At 41.6% G+C, this 25,491-nt stretch overlaps 1 protein-coding gene across 1 annotated transcript in view; it reads right to left on the bottom strand.

Moving 5' to 3' along the window:
- The window catches only part of CPNE4 (copine 4), a 1,493,383-nt gene that overhangs the window by 620,538 nt on the left and 847,354 nt on the right, over positions 1–25,491 (bottom strand). Inside the window, exons 6-7 of the mRNA XM_078663874.1 lie at positions 12,217–12,300; positions 6,052–6,141 (exon numbers count right to left, since the gene is read on the bottom strand). Coding sequence (XP_078520000.1) covers positions 6,052–6,141; positions 12,217–12,300 — 174 coding nt within the window. The remainder of the gene's footprint in view (positions 1–6,051; positions 6,142–12,216; positions 12,301–25,491) is intronic.

Below are 25,491 nucleotides of genomic sequence, written 5' to 3'. Positions count from 1 at the left end.
GGTTCATAGAAACCCAGAGAGTTTGCTGCAAGGAACCCTAAATTTGGTAGGCAGAGCTAGGGCAGAGTGGCAGAGTTTATTTAACCATTTGTGTTTTGAAGATCAGTGATCATTCAAGCATGCCCTTTGTCACCTCATATACATGCTGCACTCAAAAATGCACTTGCTGTGCTTAATTTGAGCCGGTGGTTTCCGGTGCTCAACACCGGTACTTAACTGCCAACACCAGCGCTTGTAACAGTCTGCCACAAGGTGGAGCTCTCAGGCTAATTTAGAGATGACCACACCAACATTTAATTAATAATTCGATATACATTAGAAATTACTATTACTTGCTGCCCAAGCCATTCTTATAGCGTTGGGAACCTGCCTGAAATAGTCTGATGAATTGTCACACTTATAGGAGTGTGATGTTAGTAGATGTGTTGTTACTATCATAGGCAGCGCTAGTAGGGGAATTGTGTGTTAGACGGTGCAGTGGCCTCCCAACGAGAGCCCTGGCACTTACTTTTTACAAATTAAGCTACATTATATAGTATTATAGCCCTTGCTACCCCTGACAAGGCAGTGAAGAGTTTTACGGAACTGGTCGCAGGCTACGTCACAGGATACTTGCTGTCACATTTCCCGCTTGTAGGTGATGAACTTAGCCTCAAAAACCTCCGAGCCTAGAATATCTCTTTTCTTCCAGTGTACTGATGAGCATTTTGTATGATATGTCCATGTACAATTTCACATCCTAGTATCCGATTTCATTAAAACCATTCTTCCTCCTGCAGTGTTATCATCTACATATATAATCCTCAAAGGACCAATTATTAATGCATTATTCTCCGACAACATAAAGCCATTATCCATATGCACAGTTAAGAGGCTTTGTGTATCACAGCTCTTCTGCTGTTTATAGTAGAATTTTGAAAGATGTTCCAAGCATAAATTGTACCCAGGACATCCTGTCCTTGCTGTTCAGAAGACAAATATGTTTAAGCTTCTATGGAATTACTTTCTTTCTCGAAAATAAAAATATTATTATTATTGCTAAGGATACGAATAATAAAAATAACAATAATTATTATCTTATTAACATTGATAGTATTAGTGATCGCTGGGAACTATTGTAACTTCACCATTCCTGTAAACATTAGGCATTATTTTCCACAATCCTGACGTTAATAGTATGTGGCAATGGGTTTTATGTGTCTCTACAGAGGATATATAAGCTGGATGTACAGACGGTGCCAGTGACTCAAATTTGTGGTGTTCATGCTGCTTGAGGGTTGGCTAAATAAATTAAATAGGAATTTGCATGTGGACTGCTTATGACCCATAGAAAGCACTGATCCTCTTCCAATAGCTGGGTTAAATGTGAAAGAGGCTGGTGCATTACCTCCTACGCACTACCACCACACCCCAAAGAGTTACATTTAGGACCTCAACATCATTTGAGAGATCTACTCCCCTAAACCTTAAGATTGCTATCAGAAACTCACAGGAAGTTATTTAAATTTTAGTTTTGCCCCCAACTGTATTCATCTCTCTCAAAAGCACCTTTTAATTATAGCACGAGTAGCTCTCTAATCTTCTGAAGAGGCCAAGCCCATCTCATGGCGGACCTTATAGCTGGCGCACCGAAGGCAAGCATGTCTGCGCCTGTCCCAGATCTGGCCACGCCCAGTACCAGATCCCCTGCCTCACCACCATCATCTACCCTAAGTCTCACTCAATGCTCTGCTCATGAACTCCTTGCACCTACACCACACTATTCAATATGTATAGAGCCCCTCTGGCATACCTGGGATGATCCTTTGGCTTCTCCATAATACCATAAGCATATGACACTCAATGGATCATCTCCATTGGAGACAACTTTGCCATTTATTGCACCCTCATCATGTTCCTACAGGACCAATCAATATGCATGTTTTGTCCTCTAGTCAATCGCGGTTTCTATCGCAGTTGTGATTATCATATATTTAGACTGAAGTATTCAGACTGTATCACCCCTGCCCTGAAGACCCCACCCTGATTCCTATTAAAGTTGAAATATCAATGGAAAACGTTGTGCCTAGTGCCCTGTACGGCTGTCTCACCCGGCTTCTCCACCAACGACTTTAAAACTCACTCGCCTCCTAGTTGACTTAGGTTGATCACTCAGAACTTCCAAAATTTTGGAAACAATCCCTGCAGATTCAAGGTCTGATTCTTTTAACAACATTGGCGGCTCATATAATCCCAGAAGGCGACCTCCTGAAGTTCTGGTGTTGGCTTAGAAGTAGACACGGCATGTTCTGCCGAACAACGATCAGTCAACTGGATGTCAAGTGATGCCAGCCAGTTAGATAGATAGATATTTATTTTTGCTTGATTAATTAAAATCTTTGCAAATACATAGCAAAATTCCCATTTGTCCACGGATAAATACAGTTAAAAGCAATTTAAAAACCACATAATGTTAAAACAAGGTCGTCGTTTGCATATTCCTAGTTTATACAATTTAGCTGCTTTTAAAGGAGATTCTCATAAACGAATACATCTTAGTTAATACTGACAATAACTAACCAGATGAAACTAGAGAGGCATGAGTGAGTCCCCCAATTCCAAAGCTTCACAGTCCACATCTTCAGAGACAGTATCGAAAAGCAGATCTTGTTTTTCATAAAACGTACGGCCAGATTTACTATCATTCATGAAGGGAATAATTCCAGCACTGGGCAGTACGAATGACAAGTTTTATTAGCATCTGATCAACAAAGAGTAATGTGCAGATGATGTCCTTGGCAGCACTTGTGCAAAAAATGAGTGCTTAGCACTACACTAACACTACTATGGAACATACATGAGACAGTGGCATCTTGCATGGAGCCTCAGATACAAAATCCAACACATAGCAATAGGCAAAGAGTAAGACACATATACTGTCTAATTTCATAGAAATTAGACATATTACCCTAGCGAATACCATGCAATTCTCCATTTGCTCAATGTTTGGCTTGGTTTTAGTTTTATTTTAGACAATTCTTGGTCACACTATTTTAGTTCATTGGCTTTGCATCTAATCCTAGGACTATTTGCACCAGCACCGCCTCCCTCCCCCCTATACACACACAGACTCTTTCCCCATTTGGGTATAACAGCAGGGCGACTGGTCCTGCAAAAGAAAACGCTACGCATTTTTAGCACTTCGGTTGTATCAACTTGTGTTACAAAGTAGCTTTTGTGATCGAAAGCGGATCAGTGCTCCCCTTTGCAACCTAGCGTAGTCTCATTTGAGCACTGGTGCTAAACTATAATACATTTGGGGCTAGATGTAGGTAAATCATTTTTACCGATTCTAAAATAACGAATTTTACCGATTCGGTATTTTAGAATTGGTAAATCTGATGTAGGTAAATTTTCGGTATTTTTTACCGAATCGGTAAGATTCGGTAATTACCGAATCGGTATTTACCGATTTGTTAATTGCCATTCATTCCTATGGGCCTTGAGGCCCATAAGGAATGAATGTGAATTACCGAATCGGTAAATACCGATTCGGTAAATACCGAAAAATTCAAGGGTGGCAGGGTGTCACTTTGACACCCTGTTGCACCCCTGATTATTGCTTATGTATGTGTGCCACATGGCACAGGTGTAAATGCACATATTTGCATTTACATAGGAATTCGATATTTACCACCAACTAATAGTTGGTGGTAAATAACGAATCCTGAAAGCCCTGTAGCACTGTTTAAAGTGCTATCTATATGTCAAAATACAGATTCGGTCATTTTACCGAATCAGTAATTTTACCGAATCGGTAAATTTACCGATTTGATAAAATTACCGATTCGGTAAAATTACCGAATCTGTATTTTGACATCCCCTACATCTCAGTATCCAAATACCGGTCGGTAACGGCCGAAAATCGGTATTTTCGGCCGTTACCGACCGGAATTTGGATACCTACATCTGGCCCTTGGGCTCTAGTGTATTGCCATGTCTACCACGAATGAATGCACACTTCACCAGAAACCCTAAACCCTGTCAAATGCTCCATTCTGGCAACAGGCGGCATAGAGAACTGGCTAAAAAGTCTAAACACATTTTAAAGAATAAGAAAAAAATTACTTGTACACAAAAAGGTATGTATGTATATAATGCTTTTCTTTTTTTCTCCTGTGTGTATGTAAAGCGCTCTGAAACCCACGCCTCAAGCTAGCGCTATATAAATCCTAAAACATAAATAAAAAAATACAATAAATAAAAGAACTTTGAATAGTGTTAACACTTCACAGATCTATGAATCTGGAAGCTGGCCCATAAGATATGAAATAAAGTGGACGAACATCAGAAAACCCGCGCGGACTATTAAAAAAACCTTGAAAAGGCATCTGCTAACATTCTGGCTCCTTTGAAGCGAACCTGATAATGGCTGCATACTCAATTAACCCTCAGTGCGTTGGGGATGCAATACACCAGGCCCGCTTCTTCCCTTGTTAACTCCGCGAATGAAACAGTGAACTAATTACTCTAAAAGGCGATTTCGGTAATTTGTGGAAAAGTGAAGTTCTAGAAGTGTGATTGATATCTTGAAAGTGCTATTATACAATGATGTGATATTGCACTGCCTTCTGCCTATTATTTATATTTGTGCATACTCGAAAATGTTGTATAGTTTTCTGCATTCATTACATACCCCTTCAAGGCACATTGCAATAACTTCAATAGCACATGTCTGTAAAAAAAGAGATGTTTGAAAGTAAATAGCATATCCCTCTAATTATCTACACAGAATACGCCCAGCAAAGCCATTTTTAATTATGGAATTTCGCCCCAGGTGGTAGGAACATTTAAAGCAGGAGTGTGTTAAATGGTCGTCCAGGAACGCCTGATCCATGTCACGTTTTCAGGACAGCCAATGGTCAATGACTGCAGTAGTTATTCCAATTATACTCACTGCATGTCAATGTATTCTCTATGTAGTCTGAAAACGTGGGGGTCCATATTTGGCTAAAATTGCTTTCACTCACTAGGTGGAGACTTTTTAAAAGTTGTGGCAACTTTGTACACTTCACAAAAGTTATTTTTTTTAAGGGCAGAAAATCCTTCTAGTAGTAGACCTTACCAAAAAAAATTGCATTACAGAGATTTTGTACAAAAAATATAGAGCAAAAAAATCTTTTGAGGATATTTTTTAATTTAAAATGTCAACTTTTCAGAATAGAACTAAAAATCTTACATGATCCAGCCATCATGACAAACCACCAATAGATACCTGCTTTTAAAGTTCACCAGATGTTTGGTCAAAGACCAAAATAGAAACTATTCGTTCCAAATTGGACATGGAAACAAAAGACAGACATTCACTATACGTGTTTGTTCTCATGCTTTTTTTAGTCTTCTCTCAGCTTCGGTACCACAGAATATGTTAACAAAATGTCTGAAAATCATAGGCAACCATTTAGTTTCAATATGCGAAATACTCATTTATAAACTAATGTAAAAACAAAGCAAGAAAAATCAGCATCTGATAAACTACAAGAAAAATAAATATATTCTAATGTTTAAATACTGTATTTGGCCAAAGACGGACAACAAAAGATTGGCAAAAGATGGAATCTGAATACTATTTGCTTATGTCTTTATTTTTAACTTTTACTGAGATCCACTGAAGGAGGGATTGTTGTAGGGATAAGGCAAGATACAACCGTTTTCCTGGGTCTAGCTTCCACTTTATAAAACATGGAAAATAAAAAATAAAAAAATAGGGGCTGCAAAGGTAGTAAATTGTGCACACATTCTGGACAGTGCCTGTTTTCTACTCTTAAATAAAACATGAGACACGTTGAGGATGTAAATTTCGCTTAATGTTGTTCTTATGCAGAGAAGGAAACCAGCCTGGTTGTAATTTACCACAGGTACCGGAATTGGACTGCAAATGAATTTTGCATTGATTTTGGGTGCCTGGGGACCAGTAAGGCCTGACCCCCCACATCCTGCAGGAGTAAAGGCACGTCTGTCGTAAATCCTCCCATTGCCCCCGGTACACAGCGATTTACGCCCAAACCTTACCTTCAGCCTCCGCTCGTGATCTCCGCTGCACAGGGAATTTAAAGAGACTTTAAATGTTTTCCAGGCAGGATTCAAGTTGTTCATCACAACCTGGGGTAGAAAAAATAAAATATTCAATGTGAAATAGAAGTAGGAATAATACAATAAATGAATTGTGGAAATTACTTGAAAGAGTGACATTATGAAAACACTTATAAGAATTGCAATCATGATAATGATGGGTGTGAAAATGGTAATAATGATAATAATGAAAATAATATCAATGTATATGATATAACCAATACTATTAATATTATCATCACCATCATTATTAACAATAATAACACAAATGATCTTACCAAATTATTATTATTAGTATTAGTATTAGTATTAGTATTATTATTATTGTTGCTGTTGCCATTATAATATTATTATTATTATTATTATTAACATGATCATTAGTATTATTGCTATGAGTATTATATTATTATTGTTAACATTATCATTATCATTATTATTATTATTAATATTAGTATGTTATTATTGTAATATTACTAATATTATTATTATTATTATTATTATTATTATCATTATCATCATCATTATCATTATTATTATAATTATATTATTATATTATTACTATTATTATTATTATTATTATTAGCATTATCATTATCATCATCATCATTATTATTATATTAGTATTGTCGTTATTATTATTATTATTATTACTAACATTATCATTATCGTTATTATTATTATTATTATTATTATTGTCGTTATTATTATATTATTATTTTAAAGGCTCAAGATTGACCAAATATGAACACGCAAAAACATTCATTAAAAATGTGTCATTACTATGAATGCCAACATTAATCATTGTTTCAGCTTCGAAGGGTGAACAGCGAGTCAGCCCTGCCAACGTCTGACTGTGCGCGATATCCAATGTGCACACAAATCTCAGCAGCAGGCGCTCAACCCACTCAGCTATCTTGGCAGACACTATTGGGCAATGGTGGCTGAAAAGTGTGAGTTGAGGGAAGCACTCTAGATGTGCTGCCTTAAGAGTGAGGTTGAGGGGTCAGCCAAGCATTCTGACATTTGATAGCTCCCTGATGCATATATATATATATATATATATATATATATATATATATATATATATATATATATATATATATATATATATATATATATATATATATATATATATATATATATACACGCTCTCTGTCCCACTTGGAAATCAGGGCACTCGCGGGTGGGTGCGGTGTGCGGTAATGGGCGGCCGCAGTAACACAACGCTCAGCTTTAGATTTGGTTTTCTTCTAAAGAACCGCACTCGTGGAGTCAAAGTTTGCCGTGCTCACACCATCAAGTCTTTAATCACAAAGTTTAACAGACGCGTTTCAGCATACAGCCTTCGTCAGTGTCAATTACATTGCGCAGGTTAGCATGGGTATTAGTGCAGACATTCATAGACATGGTTGACGGACTATGTTGTTCTTTTTAGTCGCGCCATCTTAGAGCATGTTTAATACATTTTCATTCACTGCGCGCTCTATTTAACTTCAAGTGTTTTCTTGATTTCTATAATATTGCCGTGTATCGGCCTGGCTCCCCGCAATTATACACTGCGGAGAGGTGCAAAAAAGGGGGGGGTGTGAAACCTCACAGTCCCCACTATCAAGATTCCCACTCGTCCATCAAGCCATGTATTGGCAGTTCTCTACTTATAAATACCAGCTTATTTCCACCAAGTGCAAGTCATTCCCAAAATTATTCTCAACAATCAAGATTCAAAATTCAAAATCAAAATCGAAAATCCAAGTCAAAAACAGTCAAACAAATATATCATATTATTGTCAAAAGAAGAAGAGCTTCCTGACAGATTGGGGTCGCTTCGGTCATTCTCTCATTCTATCAGTTCCTGATTATTCGTTTCCGAATTTACAGTTCTCTTGTTTACCCAAACCAGGGAGAAGAAAGAGGGTGAAAGTTATCTTGCTGGGTACTAGGGTTATTTTCCCAAGTGAACAGCCAGTTCTTCTCCGCTATTCAGTCCCCGCGGTGCCTTCGTCATGAGGTCAATGATATACCTGGATTCCAGGCGTCTCAGTTTTTTCAGTCTATCACCTCCTCTAGCACAATCAGACACAAAGTCAATGCCAAAATACTGCAGTTTGCTCCTGTCTCTCTGATGCATTTGGTCGAAATGTCTTGCAACAGGGTATGCCGGGTCTGCTTTCTCAATCGCCCTTGTGATAGACTGAAAAAACTGAGACGCCTGGAATAGTACCCAGCAAGATAACTTGGATTTTCGATTTTGATTTTGAATTTTGATTCTTGATTGTTGAGAATAATTTTGGGAATGACTTGCACTTGGTGGAAATAAGCTGGTATTTATAAGTAGAGAACTGCCAATACATGGCTTGATGGACGAGTGGGAATCTTGATAGTGGGGACTGTGAGGTTTCACACCCCCCCCTTTTTTGCACCTCTCCGCAGTGTATAATTGCGGGGAGCCAGGCCGATACACGGCAATATTATAGAAATCAAGAAAACACTTGAAGTTAAATAGAGCGCGCAGTGAATGAAAATGTATTAAACATGCTCTAAGATGGCGCGACTAAAAAGAACAACATAGTCCGTCAACCATGTCTATGAATGTCTGCACTAATACCCATGCTAACCTGCGCAATGTAATTGACACTGACGAAGGCTGTATGCTGAAACGCGTCTGTTAAACTTTGTGATTAAAGACTTGATGGTGTGAGCACGGCAAACTTTGACTCCACGAGTGCGGTTCTTTAGAAGAAAACCAAATCTAAAGCTGAGCGTTATATATATATATATAACTATATATATATATATATATACATATATATATATATATATATTTTTTTTTTTTCTTTTTTTTATTGTTAATCTTTGGTCTTAGATACACATTTCTGATTCTATGAAAATTTCCTTTTGTACGTGTCTGGTAAAGAATGTTAAACTATCGCTTTAAAATAATTCTTAATGCTATGCTTTTGTACATTTGTGACTTTGTGTGTTGATTTGGCAAATAACGGGACAAATGACCCTGGTGTAACTGTAACCTAACATTTGTGAATATTGTGAATTGAAGATATGATTGTTTGAACTGAAGCACTGGTTTGAGGGTAACTGAAAAACAAATGGCATTCACCTTAGACCAAAGTCAGAAAGCACTGGGAGCTGACTCACCATATGGTAAGCTTGGAACGTATGCATTGAGTGTGTCCTCTTGTGTAACTAAGGTGAAAAAAAGGAACTTATTCACTAAGATTTTACTATGAGCACGTGTGTCCTACCCTTAACTTTAGAACACTCCTAACCTACTGCTGAATTCAAGGAGTAATTCTGGCGAACTCTTGGAATTCAGTGACATAATGAATATAACTTGAAGTCCGATTCCCCAATCATTTTCGGTAACTTACTTCTCTTTACTTACTCTTAAATTATATATATATGGTCCTTGAACATGTAAGCTCCTTGAATTCAGGAATAGGCCAGGAGTACTCTAGGAGTAAGTCACAGTAAATGTTTGGCTAATCGGATGAAATGTGTTGGAATGTTTCAGTAAAGTTTTTTCTTTGGAAGTTCGACTTTGTAGAGATGGGTTTTTTCAAAGCCTTGAGTTAGGGAACAGGTGGTTGTTATCAGGCAAATAATTTCAGAATCTCAGTGTATAGCGGACTTGTTGAATAGTTTGCAACTTTTTGGATTTCAGAATGCTCAGACAGTAAAAATGTGATCCTAGTTAATTTAACTCCTGCAGTTACTCAAGTCTTTGGGGTATGATGGTTGCCCCAAGTTCATACCTTTGACGACAATGCAATGAGTTTTAGATGCAATTTTTGCTGTTAGTGACTAATGACTAATTGCATGCTGCTTCTCCAAGTACCCCTACACCTGCCTTCGGAAATTCAGCGGGTCCAAATAGGTGATTCGGCCGCATGGTCCTGTGGAGTAAGTGTCACGTCAGGGACATGTTCTCCTCGCTTTTCCTAAGAGGCAGAGCTCTAAATATTACTGAGGCACTAGACTGTGCTTTAAAACCAAGACAAAGTAAACCTGCATGTCTAAGTGTTTTGTCCATTTGTGATTCTCCAACTGCTAGAGACAGAACACAACAGTGATTTGTAATGTGATATTCTTAATGTCCTGATGAAAACCTAGGACCCAGGGAGACCACAGAATCAGGCTGAAACATATTGACTTCAGACAGAGTGCAAGGGGAATAGTTCCAATTAGCATCCATAAATTAGTTGTATCCATATCTAGGGCATCTAATATGAAAGGGAAACGGGGGTGTCCCAGTGGTATCTATCAAATATGCACCCTGAAATATGATCGAGCCCGTCCTAGTTTATAGGGATCAGGACGAGACCCAATGATGAAGAATGTCACTAAAAGAGTGGGGGAGTGTCTTCAACATAGAACATAGTAGTCCTTCCTTGGGCCATTCCACCAGGCTTTGGATTTAGAAAACTTTTAAACCACAGTGGTAGACAGGACTTTTGGTTCCCTGAGAGCAGGTTCTGAAAGGCCAGTGGTGGTTTTAGAGAAAGAGTCACACACGATATTGGTGGGAGCTTACTGACTAGTGCATGGTGTTAATGTGCCTACTGTACTCCTGGGCTGCAACAGTGGCAATGACACAGGCTACACACTCTACTGCACCATCAACATCACCTCAATCTACATGCCAATGCCTTGTAAGCTCCTGTCCATGTTCAGATGCTGGCACTACATGGTCTATCATTTGATGGAGATGGTTCAAGTTGGTGACAAAGAGTAGGAGGATGCTGTGCCCTAAAATGGCAACCCATAAACAAACAATGCAGTTATACAGTGAAGGGCACCTTCAATCAAAACTATTTCACGTTTTGTAAATCTGAGTTACTTACAACATTTTTTTTCTACCCCTTAAAGTTGTGTTTCCCTGGTTGGAACTATGCTGTATATTCCATTTGCATATACTATGCCTTTTCCTTCATTTGTGTGTGTTCCCTGCCCCGGTTGCCACAGTTCGTCTTGTTCTACCCTGTCCCACAAACTACAATTCTTCCTACATGGAATCTTAGTTGTTTGACTCCACCTTTCTCACCTATTCCCATTATCATTTAATCTTCTCGCATCTCATGACTGCTGATGTTTGAATATGACAAACTCACAAATGGCAACATACACGTGTACGCTTCAGTGTCCAGTTAAAATAAAACGAAGCACATTTCTCCATGTAAAAACTGTTTTTGTTACGTCAGTGATAAGTGATTTAGGATATGTAAGTTAAGTGGAGCTTGAGTGAACCACTATAAACTCCCACAACACTGCTCTCGCAACACACAACACTGCGGCACACTACCACCATTGCAATGCCATCTCTTGTCATTATACTGCCGATCACCGTGTAGCACTACAAGCATAAGGCCACTGTAGTGCATTACCCCACTCTCAATACAACCATGCTACTAACACTTAAATGCCATAATCCTGCACTGACCTTTGTCCACAGCTCCACCCGCCACCATATCAAAGAAAACATTGCCACGCTACCATTTCCCACCCTACACTACCACTTTACACCACCACAAATTCAGTACGTCCATCTCACTCCCACTTCCAACTACCTCCTCACAGCACTGCCTCCCTCTGTTACTGCAACGCACAGCACCATACTGACATATCCCTGCAATACATGTATCACATTTCCCACAGAAGACAAACTGCAACTATGTCTGGGGCGTGATAATTTTTTTTATCACTTCTAATGTTTGGATATAAGGGACTGAAGTTATTTTTTTAAGTATGTTACAACTCATTAGGAAAGAAATTTTAATTAATAGCTCATCTCTACCAAACTAACCACATCTCCTTCCTGTGGTTGTGGTGAAGCCTTGCTTGTGTTTTGGACAGCTAAAGAAACCTCTACAGAGCTTTGAATTCTCACTCAGGACATGTTTATTCTTTGAATTTTACTACTTGCTGTCCTGAAGATTTTTTCTCTACCTATACATGGTCTTGGAAAACCTCATAGCTCTGCTTCTAATACACATACAAACCATGAAACCATGAAATCATAGACCAGAAGGAGGGGGATACTCCTTTATCTGCAAAGGTAGATGAATCATGCCATGCAGGTCTTCCATGTACCTCAGTTCTGTGAACAAGCTGCTGAGTCCCATCGTCGTTCATTCGAAAGGTTTCAAGGAAAGGGTCAGATTTGCTGAAAAAGTCCTGAAATAAAAGACCAAACAGTTCTCTCAGATAAGCCTTAGTTTAGCAAGCCACTCAGCTGGCATCATACTATAAAACTATCTTCACCTTAAGGAGCATTTATTGAGTTTTATTTTCAAGGGTCTTCATTATCTTGCCTACTCAACCCATCCATTTTCACTTACTGTATCTTAACTTCACAAGGTAGGACCTAAAATACCTTTTCCTTGGCTGCCCCGGGATCAATGAGGCTTTGATATGTCTCAAACTTCATTACATAAAAAGACCAAAGATAACATTTCTTTAGACATTATGGATACATAAACTTGGACAATTTAATGTAACATAATTTAAACATTCAGAGCGCCTTCTGCCAAAACATGGTGAAGGGGGTGATGTCCAGCTAGCCCTTTCATCCCAGGCTCAGCAGGGCGCCGTACCTAGCCTGAGAGTCCTACTTCAATCTCCTTCAAAATATTAGGCTAAGCAAATTATCATTTCAATAGTCATAGGAAATTTGAAGACATAAAGAGTGAATGGAGGCTGGATCCTGATCAAGAAGCCCAAACAGGACGTCCCTTCATTTTCTTCCATTCTCACAGCTGCACTCAGCATCTGGAGCACCATTGCCTGGGCCTGAGGACACTAACACTGCTGCACTCCTTTTCTGTTAATATTGAGGCTACATTTTCTGTCACTTCAAATGGTCAAACAAGTCATTATCTATCTCTTAAATTAAGCCCTAGTGTTTCTAGAATAGAAGAAAACGCATACCTCGTAAGGCTCTGAGTTTTCAATTTTTAATTATTTTTACATATAAATACAGATGTAAAACAATATGATTTATTAAAAATGGAGAAAAACAGCAACTAAGGGTCCGATTACGATGTCGGGCGGGAAGCCTCCTGACCAGCTGTCGGAGGCTTTCTGCCTGACATCGTTGGTTTCACTTTGACTGCCGTATTACCGCCGGCGACCAGAGGGAAACTGCGGGGATTCAACTACGCTTCTTTCAGGCTCAAAGAGCCCATCAGAGCGTCGGAAACACTCATAATCCCATAATGATGGCAGAGTCAGCCTCAGCTCCACCATCGGGAATATGATGCTGTTCCCAACAGCCTTTCCATGTCGGCCGTTCCGACATGGAAAGGCTGTCAGAAAGTGACTTTGAGGGCCCCTAGCAAGGCCGCTTTTTCCCCTGCACCTCCGCTATGGGACCTGGGTGGTGCCCCCCTAAACATCCCTGCACCGTGTGGCAGCCATGGCAAAGCACTCTTTCTTGCCATGGAACACTTCAGTGATTTTAAAATGCAGTCCAGCAGAGTACAATTGTACATACTTTGGTCATATATGTAGATGTTATAAAAAAACAAACTGTAGCCCACACAAGACATTTAATTTCCATGCCACTGATGAAATCTGCACCAACTGACCTTGGCTTCACCGAAAAGGTAAATAAACCAATTGGGTCACTGCTTTCTCCTCTAAAGGTATTTGGTCATTACTATAAAATTAATTGTCAGAGACAACCTACCTGTAAGTCCTTAGTATATGGTACGTTTAGAGACCCCAGTGGGCTTCATGCACTTAAGTGTGCACTGCCATGGTGTCTGGTGTCATTTTAAAGCCAGGCCTGCCTTGCAGGTTGTTTTTAAAATAAAACTATATCCAAATTCGACTTTGGAATTAAAAGTACTTTCAAAGTCTCAAATTACCCTGCCATTTTATGACTTATAAATCACCTCTAAGATCTGCCCTAGGTGCCCCAAGTGTAAGGTGCATTGTTATAACAAAAAAAGCAGGGAGAATATAAAAGATGACTTATATGCCCTGGTAATGAAAAACAGCCAAAAGTTGGTTTTCATATTGTAGTGCTGCTAGCCACATAGGCTAACATGGGGAAGTCTTTATTACATTTAATAAAGTCTATCTTTGCAATGGAGCTAGCTAGCAATACCATTAAAGATATCAAATTAATAGTCAGATTATATCTGACAAATTGCCAAAGTTAGATTTATTAATTGAACTATTACAGGAAAGTCGTTTTAGAACTTATTTATTTATTTATTTATTTTGAAGCTTGTAAAGCGCGCGGCTACCCCCGATGGGGGTGTCCCGGCGCTGCAGACGGCAGGCTAAAAGTATAGAGGAAGCACTTAAGGACTAGTGAACAGCCAGGTTTTCAATCTTCTCCGGAACTCTAATTCCGAAGAGATAAACCTAAGATCTAATGGGAGGCTGTTCCACAGTTTAGCAGTCACTACTCCAAATGCTCTGCCACCCATTCTGGATAGACGAAAGCGAGGGGAGATCAGGAGACACAAATTGTTCGATCTCAAGGATCTGATAGAATGAACCAGTTTGAGCCTCTTTCTCAGATAACCCGGGCCCAACCCATTGAGGACCCTAAAGGCAAAAATCAGAGCCTTAAATTGGATGCGGCGGGAAATTGGGAGCCAATGTAGCTTCCTTAGATAGGAAGCAACTGAATGGCGATAAGGAATATTGCCAATCAGTCTGGCCACCGCATTTTGTACAATCTACAGGCGCTCAATTTGGTACAAAGGGGCGCCTACATAGAGACTGTTAGCGTAATCTATATGTGAGGTAAACAGGGCATGTATGACAGTTCTGCGAGAGTCCAACGGGAGGTAAGGAAAGATCTTCCTAATCATGCGCAGCTTACCGAAACAAGCTGCCGTGACCTTATTAATTTGAGTTTTACAAGACAATACATTGTCAAATTGAAAACCCAAGTTTCGGACTGCTTGGACTTGGACTGGGGGTGGATTTAGCTCTGTAGGCCACCACTGAATGGCCGGGAGTGAAGCCTTCTGATTAAAAAATAAGACCTCCGTCTTATCAGTGTTAAGTTTAAGATGATTAGATGTCATCCATGCAGAGATGTTACTAAGACAGTGGCGGAAGTTAGTGAAATTAATGTCAGAGTGATCTCTAAATGAGAAAGCAAGCTGAGTATCGTCAGCATAAGAGATCACTCTGACCCCCCAGGATTCCACCACCTTCGCCAGTGGTGCAAGGTAGACATTAAAAAACAGAGGGCTCAAAGCAGAGCCCTGTGGCACACCGCAAAGCAGAGGTTTACCTTCTGACTCAAAAGGTCGGAGAAAGACCTTCTGAGTCCGTCCAGTAAGAAAAGATCCAATCCAGGTCAATACCGAGCCTCCAATACCTATCTCGCCCAGTCGATCCAACAGTATCTCATGAGATACCGTATCGAAAGCAGCGGATAGGTCGAGGAGGACCAACATAGCCTCCTCGCCCCTATCCATACACTCACGAATCGTCTCTGACACCTCCAGAAGAGCGGTCTCGGTGCTAAAACATGTTCTAAATCCAGACTGTGAATCATGTAATAATAGATTAGCTTCAAGATATTCTGCCAATTGTATCTGAACCGCCTTTTCCAGTATTTTAGCCGGTTTAGGGAGGAGAGAAATAGGACGATAATTACTAAATAGCGATGGATCCGCGTCCGCCTTCTTCATAATTGGGACAAGCATGGCCTGTTTCCACGCAATCGGGAATTGGCCAATGCGTAGCGAGGTATTCCAAATAGTGAGGAGAGGACCGATCACTATAGGAGCAAGATTGCCCATTACCTTTGCCGGAACGGGATCTAGGGGAGATCCTGATTTGCATTGGTCAAGCAGAATTGAGGCAGCCTCAATCGTAAGATCTTCAAAAAAAAGTCAAGGACACTTTCTGCCCGTCATGGGCATTGGGAACCGAGGAAGCCTAACAGGAGTAAATGAAGAGGTTATTTTAATGATTTTTTCCTGAAAATAGTCCGAGAGGCCATTGCATAAGGTCTGGCTGGGTGTACTCTGTGACACCATGGCTGGGGGATTAACAAAATCCCTTATGATATTAAAGAGGGTTTTGGCTGAATTGTCAGCGTTCTTAATTTGTTGAGCAAAGAAGTCCCTCATGGTAGAACGTTTTAATTTTTGAAAGTTCTTAAGCGCAGTTTTATAAATAATTTTTGACTCAGTATCATATGTCAGCCGCCATTTACGTTCTAATTTTTTGCAGCGACTCTTTTCCTCCCGTAAGGCGGAGGAAAACCAGGGTGCAGATGGCCGAGATCTAGAAGAGGCAATAGATTGTAAAGGGGCAATAGCATCAATGGCAAGTAGTAAGGAGGAATTAAAATTGGCCACATCTTTATTAAGGTCATTCGAAGAATGTCCTAACTGATTAGAAAAGATGGGATCCAAGGCGGCACAAGTGACTTTATGCCATTTTCTCCCATGCTCCCTACCTAATGCTGCAGGACCAGGTAGTAGAGGTAGAGTAAGGTCAAAAGGGATAAAATAGTGGTCAGACCATGTAAGAGGAAGTGAGGGATGAGTAATAATCCCAGGATGATTTGAAAATATCAAATCAAGGGTATGACCCGCTATGTGGGTAGGGCCCTGAACTAATTGAATCAGGTTCAGGCCCTGCATGGTCTCTAACAAATGGGTAGCTTGTGTGCATGCGGTGTTTTCAGCATGAAGATTAAAATCCCCTAACAATTCAATTTATTTATTATTATGATTTGGCTCTCTACAGAGGGCCACATAAAATATACAGAAATACAATACAAAACAATACAAATGCAGAGGGTTAGCCACCCAAGAAATATCTAACTTACATACTGATTAATTTACACACCAGAACAGTAAATAATTGGCAAGTCAAGAAGCATCTCCATGAGGTATCAGTAAATAGCTAAAAAACCTTTAAAAAAATTAAAAATGTGGAAGCAGAACATTTCGTTAGGAGGACAATACAGTGCATGAAGAAAATCATTCAAGGTTAGGATGCCAAGACGGAGACAAATTACTTTTATCCATCTAGAGCGCCATTTACATAACGCCGGGCAAATCAGTAGAACATGCATGCAGTCCTGAATATTTAAATTACATAGATTGCACAAAGAGGTGGAGCCATACCATTTGGATAGCAGAAGATTTAAGGGTATTAGATCATAACGTAACAAGAACCAAAATCTTCGTATGCCGTGTGGGAGGGACCATCGCACATAAGGTTGTGGCTGCTTCATCATATAAGTATCAAGGAGGATATCTACATTCCTCTTTCCATGAATTAATTTTTTGTCCGATTGGAAGCAGAGGTCCCAAGAGGCTGCTTTTAAAACAAGTTTTAACTGTGTAGGGGAATACACAAAAAGAATAGTTTCATCTAATTTTAAAAACTTTACGGCTATTCTGAAATTACGAACAAGTTGGGAGAACTCATTGAAACTACCTAATAGTTCCTTTTTGAGAAATGCTCTCAATGTCCCAACTTCCGCTCTTGCAAGACAAGCCACCCATTTTACTAGGGCACAGAGTCCCTGTACCCAACTGCTCCTTAGACCGAATTCGAGCCTACAGGCGGCCAAAGAGCATGCAGTATTTAATGAGGAAAGAGATCTTAAGAGTTTCCCCTCAATCCGATGGCAAAAGTCCCACTTTTTCACCTCTATTAACTCTATGCCATAGAGAATTGTTGCCGGGATTTTGGCTCTGTACACCTCCAATAAGATCGGGAAGTGCCGTTTCCCCGTTGCATGATATAGAGAGTTTAGACCTTTGCCATGAGCAAGAGCTTTGCGGGAACAGTGCTCTATGTGGAGTTTCTCACTCAGATTAGCCGTAACAATTTTCCCCCAAAAAATATATGACTTGACAACCTCTAACTTTTGCCCCCCAATGTACCAACCAAAATCTGCTGCTCAACACCTCCTTTTACCTACTATACACATAACTTTACTCTTGGTTATGTTAATCTTCATGCAATGAGCCACAGCATAACTATGAAGAGCATGTAGCCGATTTAAAAGTCCTTTGGGAGTTAGATCAAGGATGAGAACATCGTCTGCATACATCAAACAAGGTAAAGGGGTCCCCCCAACCGAAGGGGCAATGCCCTCAGTGTTAGACATAGCGGCGGGCAGATCAGCCGTATATAAGGAAAATAAAAGGGGAGCCAATAAACAGCCTTGTTTGAGGCCATTACCCGATGTAATAGGGTCAGAGAGCCCCCCTTCACCCCCCAACAGGACCCTACACCAGGTCTCTGTATGGAGGGCCCGCACCAGCTCCAACAGGTAGGGCGGGAGACCAAGAGCAGCCAATTTTCTCCACAACATTCCACGGTCCACTTTATTGAACGCGGTGGAGAAATCGATAAAGGCTGCATACACCGTCCCCCTTCGCACCTGTACATATTTGTCCGTGACCACATGCAGAGCGGTAAGATTATCCAGGGTTCCGTGATTCCTACGGAACCCAGTCTGAGCAAACGGCAGAATATTGTTCTCCTCGACCCAAGCGGAGAGGGATCCTAGAAGACATTTCGCGAAAACCTTCCCGATTGAGTCGAGGAGCGCAATCAAGCGATAGTTACTTGGGCAATCCCTCATTCCCTTCTTAAAAATGGGGACCAGGATACTCCCCCTCCACGAGGCGGGTACCTTTTTAGTCATAAAACATACTTTGAACAGAGGGTACAAAATTGTGCTCCACCCGAGCGGGTCCTGTTTAAGGACCGTCATGGGAAGTTCGTCTGGACCCATTGCCCCAGAGACACGCATATTTTTTATGGCCATCTCAATTTCCTCTACTGAAGGATAATTCATTAGGCCATCCGCATCCGGACCAATGATACTAACATCACCAAGGGTATCTTCAAGGGCGAAAGTATCAGACATGCAGTTCCCTGCATACAGGTCCCGTATATAAATGGACCATACCTCTTCCCCGATAGGGATAGGGGAGGGGCTTAATCTAGATCCACACCCCTTACCTATTATTGCCCAGAAATCTCTAATCCTGCCATGTACAACAGATTCCCGCAGGTCAATCCAGATAATATCTTCCTTAGCCTTTTTTATTTTTAGCTTAAGTCTATTTCTCTTTCTTTTTAGCCTGGAAATCTCTCTTCCACGTTCAATGCCTCTTTCTAGATATTGTTCCCGGACAAGGTTATTAATTTCCTTGTTTAAAATACACAATGCCCTGGGAACTTCAACCCCTCTTCTCGCTCGTGAAGATTTTTTAGCACAAGAGATGACCTTACGCAGAAATTCTTCAAAATATACTATTTCGTTACCATGCCACTCATTAAGAACTAAAATGGTATCGAGTAACAATTCCTTCACCCCTTTGATGGCAAAGGAATTCCAATAGCACCTTCCCGTAGAAACATGGAAGGCTGCATCACTGCCATTAAGGGACCAGGGTGCAGTGGGCAGGCTTTTTAAGGAAATAGTTACGAGTAATGGAGTATGATCACTCAGAGGGGTAGGTATTGTCTTGAGGTCGAGAATAGATGGAAACAGGCCATAATCCACAATGACATAATCCAAGATGGAAGACCCAAAGGGAGACTTATGGGTGAATTTTGCAGGGACGTCCGACGGGAATCTCCCATTTACTATAAGCCCATCGACGGCCATTAGCTCTTTTAACAGAATCTTCCCTCTTTTATTTGTCACTGACTTTTCAGGGAAGAGAGCCTGAGGGACAAAGTGTGCCTCTTCTTTACACTTATTCCTGAAAAGCTCCAGACTAACATTGGAAATCTTACAATTCAAATCACCCATAATCAAAACCGCTGGGGGAGATGGAACATTTTTGATTTGATCTACATAACGAAATACCCGCTTCATTAACACATTAAAACATTCTTCTGGAGGAATATAAACATTTAAAATCACAATAGGGGCCTTAATGCCAGCATTAAACAAGTTTTCAATAGTTACGGCATGGAAAAGTTTGCTGGAATCAATATAATGGGAGAATCTCCATTGCAATTTATTGGATAGTAAACAGGCGATTCCCCCCCTGGCGTGTCCTTTCTTGGAAGGGGCAGCAGGCACTTCCAGGACATAAACATCTTTAGACACATTCAACATATTGACACACCAGGTTTCCTGTAAACAAATCACATTCGCTCCTAGTGAAAAAAGAAAATCAAATTTCTCTGGGCTGCTATGAATCCCTGATGCATTCCAAGAGATAATATTCAGAGAGCTGTTAAAGATGCTGAAACAGTCTGGGGTTGTCTTTAGTTTTTGTAGTTAAGGCTCCGTGCAACCAATTCCACCGGTCCTTATCCTCTATACAAGAGGAAGTCTGTATTAACGGCGGTGGTTTCGCTTGCGAGACCAAACGTTTTCCCTTGGAGACCCGAATCTTCAGATCCCCAAGGGAAAGAGATACCCCCTTAGTTTTATCTCCTCCAAAAGGCTCTCCAAATGCATACTTAATGTTGCCCAGGTTAAAGATCGGGAGAATATCAATACCCGTACGTTGGAAAATCTCTGCTTGCTGCAGTATCAGGTTTACAATAATTGGTGAGTAGAATTTAACCCTTATACTCGAAACCTTGACTTCACCAAACAGGGTAACCAACTCAATATCTCTAGTTTGGATATGGCGGAGGCTTTCGCTCTCACTAAAGCGCTTTAGTAGCCAGGCTCTATTTAAGGGAAGGTCCACATCAAATAAAGGTAAAAAGTCCAGGACAAGGGTGTCCACTGAACCTTTAGATGTAAATTGGGGGACATCCACAGTAGGGCCATCAACAGTCTCTAAAGCCAAGGAAAAGGAAGGGGCCAATGGATTAAGAGACCCGGGTGGAAAATTACATGGGTCTCCATTCACAGGCGATAGAGACTTACTTGGCAAGGGACCCCCCATTCGCAACAACACCTCCTGAGATGATAGGGGCCCCAGTTCACATTCACCATTTGAGGGTACAGGAGAGAAGGAGTTAGATTCAGCATCCGCCATTGCGGGTAGTGAGCGGAGTTCTGAATCAGCTACTTCATTCTCCCCTTCAGTCGAACAATTTTGGAATTTTATTCGGCGCTGCCTTTTCTTCCTATATTTGCGGATAGGTTTCTTTTTATTCCCTTTATTGTTGCCATGTTTGCCGATTTTTTTCTTTACAACAGGATTAGAGTCATACACATCTTTTCTATTCTCAGATGTAAAGATGGGAAAAAGGTCTAAGACCCCATTACGACCAACAATAGAAACATTTTCATCCTCAATCTCTAAAACCGAATTCTTAATGCAGTTCGACGCTGCAGTTAAGGGGATCGCTACAGTATGTAATTGGGGAGATGTCGACATATCCTTCGTATTTGCGACTTGGGTACCAACATTTATTTCACCCGCTTGTAAGCAATGTTCCATCATGGGAAGAGGGGCACCTTTTAAATCAGTAGATTTTTGTAACAGAGCCTTCAGGATTTGGGTAACTGAATCCAAAATGCAATCTGAGCTGCCAACAAATTTCCCCAATAAAGCTAATATCGAGGATAATAATTGTTCCAAAGCAATCATGGACTCAGAAATGGGTTTTTCACATGCCTCGTGAGGATGGCATATACCCGATAGGTTAAAACCCAAAGACCCAGAAGCATCTAACAGATTAGACGTGCCCTGATCATTTAAAGAGGGGGTACTACTATGCAGCATAAGCTTAGGAGGGGTCACATCGCCCGGAGATCTGCAAGGGGCCTTAGTCTCCACTTTAGCAATGTTTACACAATGGCCACAGGGTTCAGGGCCGGTGGATGATAACAACAAACCGCCACCCGACCCGTCAATCTGTGGAACATAGGACAGCAATGGAAGCATCGGATAATCTCCTTCAGGTCCCACTAGTTCAGCCGTGCCCTCTCCCTTCCCTTCAAAATTAGCAAGAGGCGAGGACACCGCCAATACCGAATGTGGTGCAAAAGACAGCACCGAATTGGATGGAGGAGACATAAGAGCAGAGGTATGGATCTCCTGGCCCTTAGCACCGGTAGCTTTATTCATTGACACATTAGCATTCTTAAGATTCGGCAGAACCCAGAGATCCAATAGTTGGCATTGACCCTTCAGTGGAGGGTTATTCACAGATTTGTTTCTTATGCGAACAGGCTCTTTTTGTGAGGCCAAAATGCCTCCAACTTCCCTCCCTGAACGCAATGTTTTAGACATTTTTAAAAGTGTAACACACAAAAAATAATACAAAAGTACCAACCTCCACAAGAATTAATATAAAATATTTAAAAATATTTTTCCAAAAATAAAAAAGAAAATATAGTCCAGAAGATCCAATGATGACCGCACAACAGAACAGTTCTGGGGGGTATCACAACAATATCAGAAGATAAATATTCCTGGGATCGTGCAACACACTCAGTGCGACTCGAGAACAAACAGTACAGTTATCTCAGTCTAAGTAAGTAACCGGGCCCAGCCCAGCCTACCTCGGCCACAGAGGGCCCGCCCTTTGCCCGGGCTTAGCTCCGCGCTTTGCTCCGCGCGCGTCCCGCTAGCGCGTCAGTAGGGGATGTTAAATAGCGGGAGAGGCGGGAAGAGGACCAGCTGCGGCGAGTTGAGCCGCGCTGCGCCTGCTGGTCCTCGCAGTCCCGACAGGTAATAGAACTAGTGGCAGGTCCCCCTGCAGTGATTCCGGTGCTGGCACAGGTGCGTTCACCACGAGCGGCGCCCGCGAAGCGGGGGCCGCGAGGCGTGGGTAGAAGAGGCGACCAGGTAATAACAGCAAAGTAACAGGCTGCAAACACTCCAGCGGCGTTTCCTCCTGCAGCTAGGTAGAAAGCAATGAATCACCACACAGTGTTTCCCCAAGCCGCAGTATTTCAAGTTCAGGCGGGAGGGGCGGGAAGAGGACCAGCTGCGGCGAGTTGAGCCGCGCTGCGCCTGCTGGTCCTCGCAGTCCCGACAGGTAATAGAACTAGTGGCAGGTCCCCCTGCAGTGATTCCGGTGCTGGCACAGGTGCGTTCACCACGAGCGGCGCCCGCGAAGCGGGGGCCGCGAGGCGTGGGTAGAAGAGGCGACCAGGTAATAACAGCAAAGTAACAGGCTGCAAACACTCCAGCGGCGTTTCCTCCTGCAGCTAGGTAGAAAGCAATGAATCACCACACAGTGTTTCCCCAAGCCGCAGTATTTCAAGTTCAGGCGGGAGGGGCGGGAAGAGGACCAGCTGCGGCGAGTTGAGCCGCGCTGCGCCTGCTGGTCCTCGCAGTCCCGACAGGTAATAGAACTAGTGGCAGGTCCCCCTGCAGTGATTCCGGTGCTGGCACAGGTGCGTTCACCACGAGCGGCGCCCGCGAAGCGGGGGCCGCGAGGCGTGGGTAGAAGAGGCGACCAGGTAATAACAGCAAAGTAACAGGCTGCAAACACTCCAGCGGCGTTTCCTCCTGCAGCTAGGTAGAAAGCAATATAAAGTGTGTATGTCTAAGGGAGAGATCAGCTGTTATGTGAAGCAGTGCCGCTACCGAGGAGGATAGAGCACTGGGAGGGTTAACTTACTATCCTGAAGTTGACTAAAACAGCCCTGGAGAAGCCTCTTCTGATTGGTCAGCTTTTGACAGCCTGCTCCCTGAGTAGGTGTGAAGATGCCTGGGGCTACAACAATATAGCCATTTTGTGGGAGGAGATTTGCTTTGTGGAGAAGCCGGGAAGAGGAAGGGGGCTGGGGAGATAAGCTAGACTTCAAAGGCAGGCGAACACATTTCATAACACCCAGGTCAGCCCTAATTTCTTGATCTTCAGCCAGATGGACCCCCCCCCCCACACTAATTAAATTAGGAGAGGGGCTGAAAGGGGAGTGCAGTCAGTTATTAGCTACACCTTTGGGTTGGGTTACACAGACACACATATCAAGGACAGATTCGGTCCATTTTGATTTTTGGGAGAATGTTGCATTCTGAGCCAGAAATATGCCACACTTCACAGGAAGTGGTCATAGCAGTGGCATATCTTTACCCTGTTCCCAGTTAAGAGCAGAACTGGTTTTATGTAGGATATCCTTCCTTTTTTTCACATCCTTTCTGATGCTACAATGGCTATTGGATGGACTCCTCTACTTTAACATTTCTATCTGATACTGTATCAAGTATCCTATTAGTGGTTGCTTTTGGAATGCTGCCCCTCTGAATGTAAGCAGATTAACTTTGAAAAGTGGAGGAAGAGAACATTTTGCCTGCATTAGCTCTCCCAAAGCATTATGGTAAATGCAGTACTCAAAAGTGCCCATGCCCGCTGTTACTCAAGTGCCTGCCAACCAATGTTGGCACAGCCAGTACTAGGTATTCTTGTGCACATGTTTTTAGCTTAATTGGCACTCATAAACAAGAAGCAATCCTGTTTATGGGTAATTGGTATGCATCTTTAAGTTCTGTACCACTCCAAGCACACAGATGCATCCATAGTGTTTGTTAATCAATTAAAATTAAACAGTCAGGGAGGAGAGCACAATGTCTGCACACGTCCTCCCAAGGCATAATGGTACATGTAGTCTTTAATAGTGTAGAACTGCACTTAAATAGCAGCACTACGCGTATCAACTGATGGTGAATATGGAACACAGTCTCACTTGTGAGTTACTGAAAACATTACAAGCTACAGTTACTACAATGCAATGGGAAACTAATGCTAGCAGTGTGGTTATTCCCCCCCTTCTCTCAAGTATTGTTTAGGCTCACCCAGGAGTGATCGGGCTGATGAGCCTTGAGACACACCTACACACTTCGGAGTGGTTCCTGATGTGAAGAATACAAGACGCATTTACGTACCCTGAATTAGAACTAGTACTTTCTGTTGAAGACAGGTAATCATCCACACATTTTTTGTCCAAGAATGTACAGAAATGCCAGCACTGGTTGTACCAACTCATGGACATTTCCTTACTTCTATATTACTGAGAATATTCTGGACTGCAATTAGCACAATTCAATGAAGAACAAAAGCTGATTTCCCAGCAATGTGTTCTCCATTACCCTTTTCCCTCACCAGTATTGTCAATAGAACAACGCTCCACAGCCACCCTGGCCAAAACCAAGTATCAAATGACAAAATGCAAATCTGGCCTATTTAACACATATTTCTTTTATTATTTATCACAGTAGAGCCCACCGGTTTTGGGTCCGAGGGAGTGGGAGGGGTTTTCGGAGGGACAATCGTTTGTGTTCTCCCTTGAAAGTACAACAACTACAAAAAACATAAGGGCCCCTATAATTCTAGTCCTACTGCTGGGCTTTCACACCTTATTGTGTAGGAACTTTCTCACCAAAAGTATGAATCAGCTTACTGGCCACTCTATTCCTCCAGTAATATGGATTTTCACAGGTGTGTAAAAAAATGACCGGGATAGCTTTACACACTTCACAG

This window comes from Lissotriton helveticus, chromosome 10 (genome assembly GCF_964261635.1).
Source record: "Lissotriton helveticus chromosome 10, aLisHel1.1, whole genome shotgun sequence".
Taxonomy (NCBI): domain Eukaryota; kingdom Metazoa; phylum Chordata; class Amphibia; order Caudata; family Salamandridae; genus Lissotriton; species Lissotriton helveticus.
The sequence above is the reverse complement of the archived record's forward strand: the minus strand, read 5'-3'. Positions and strand labels throughout refer to the sequence as shown.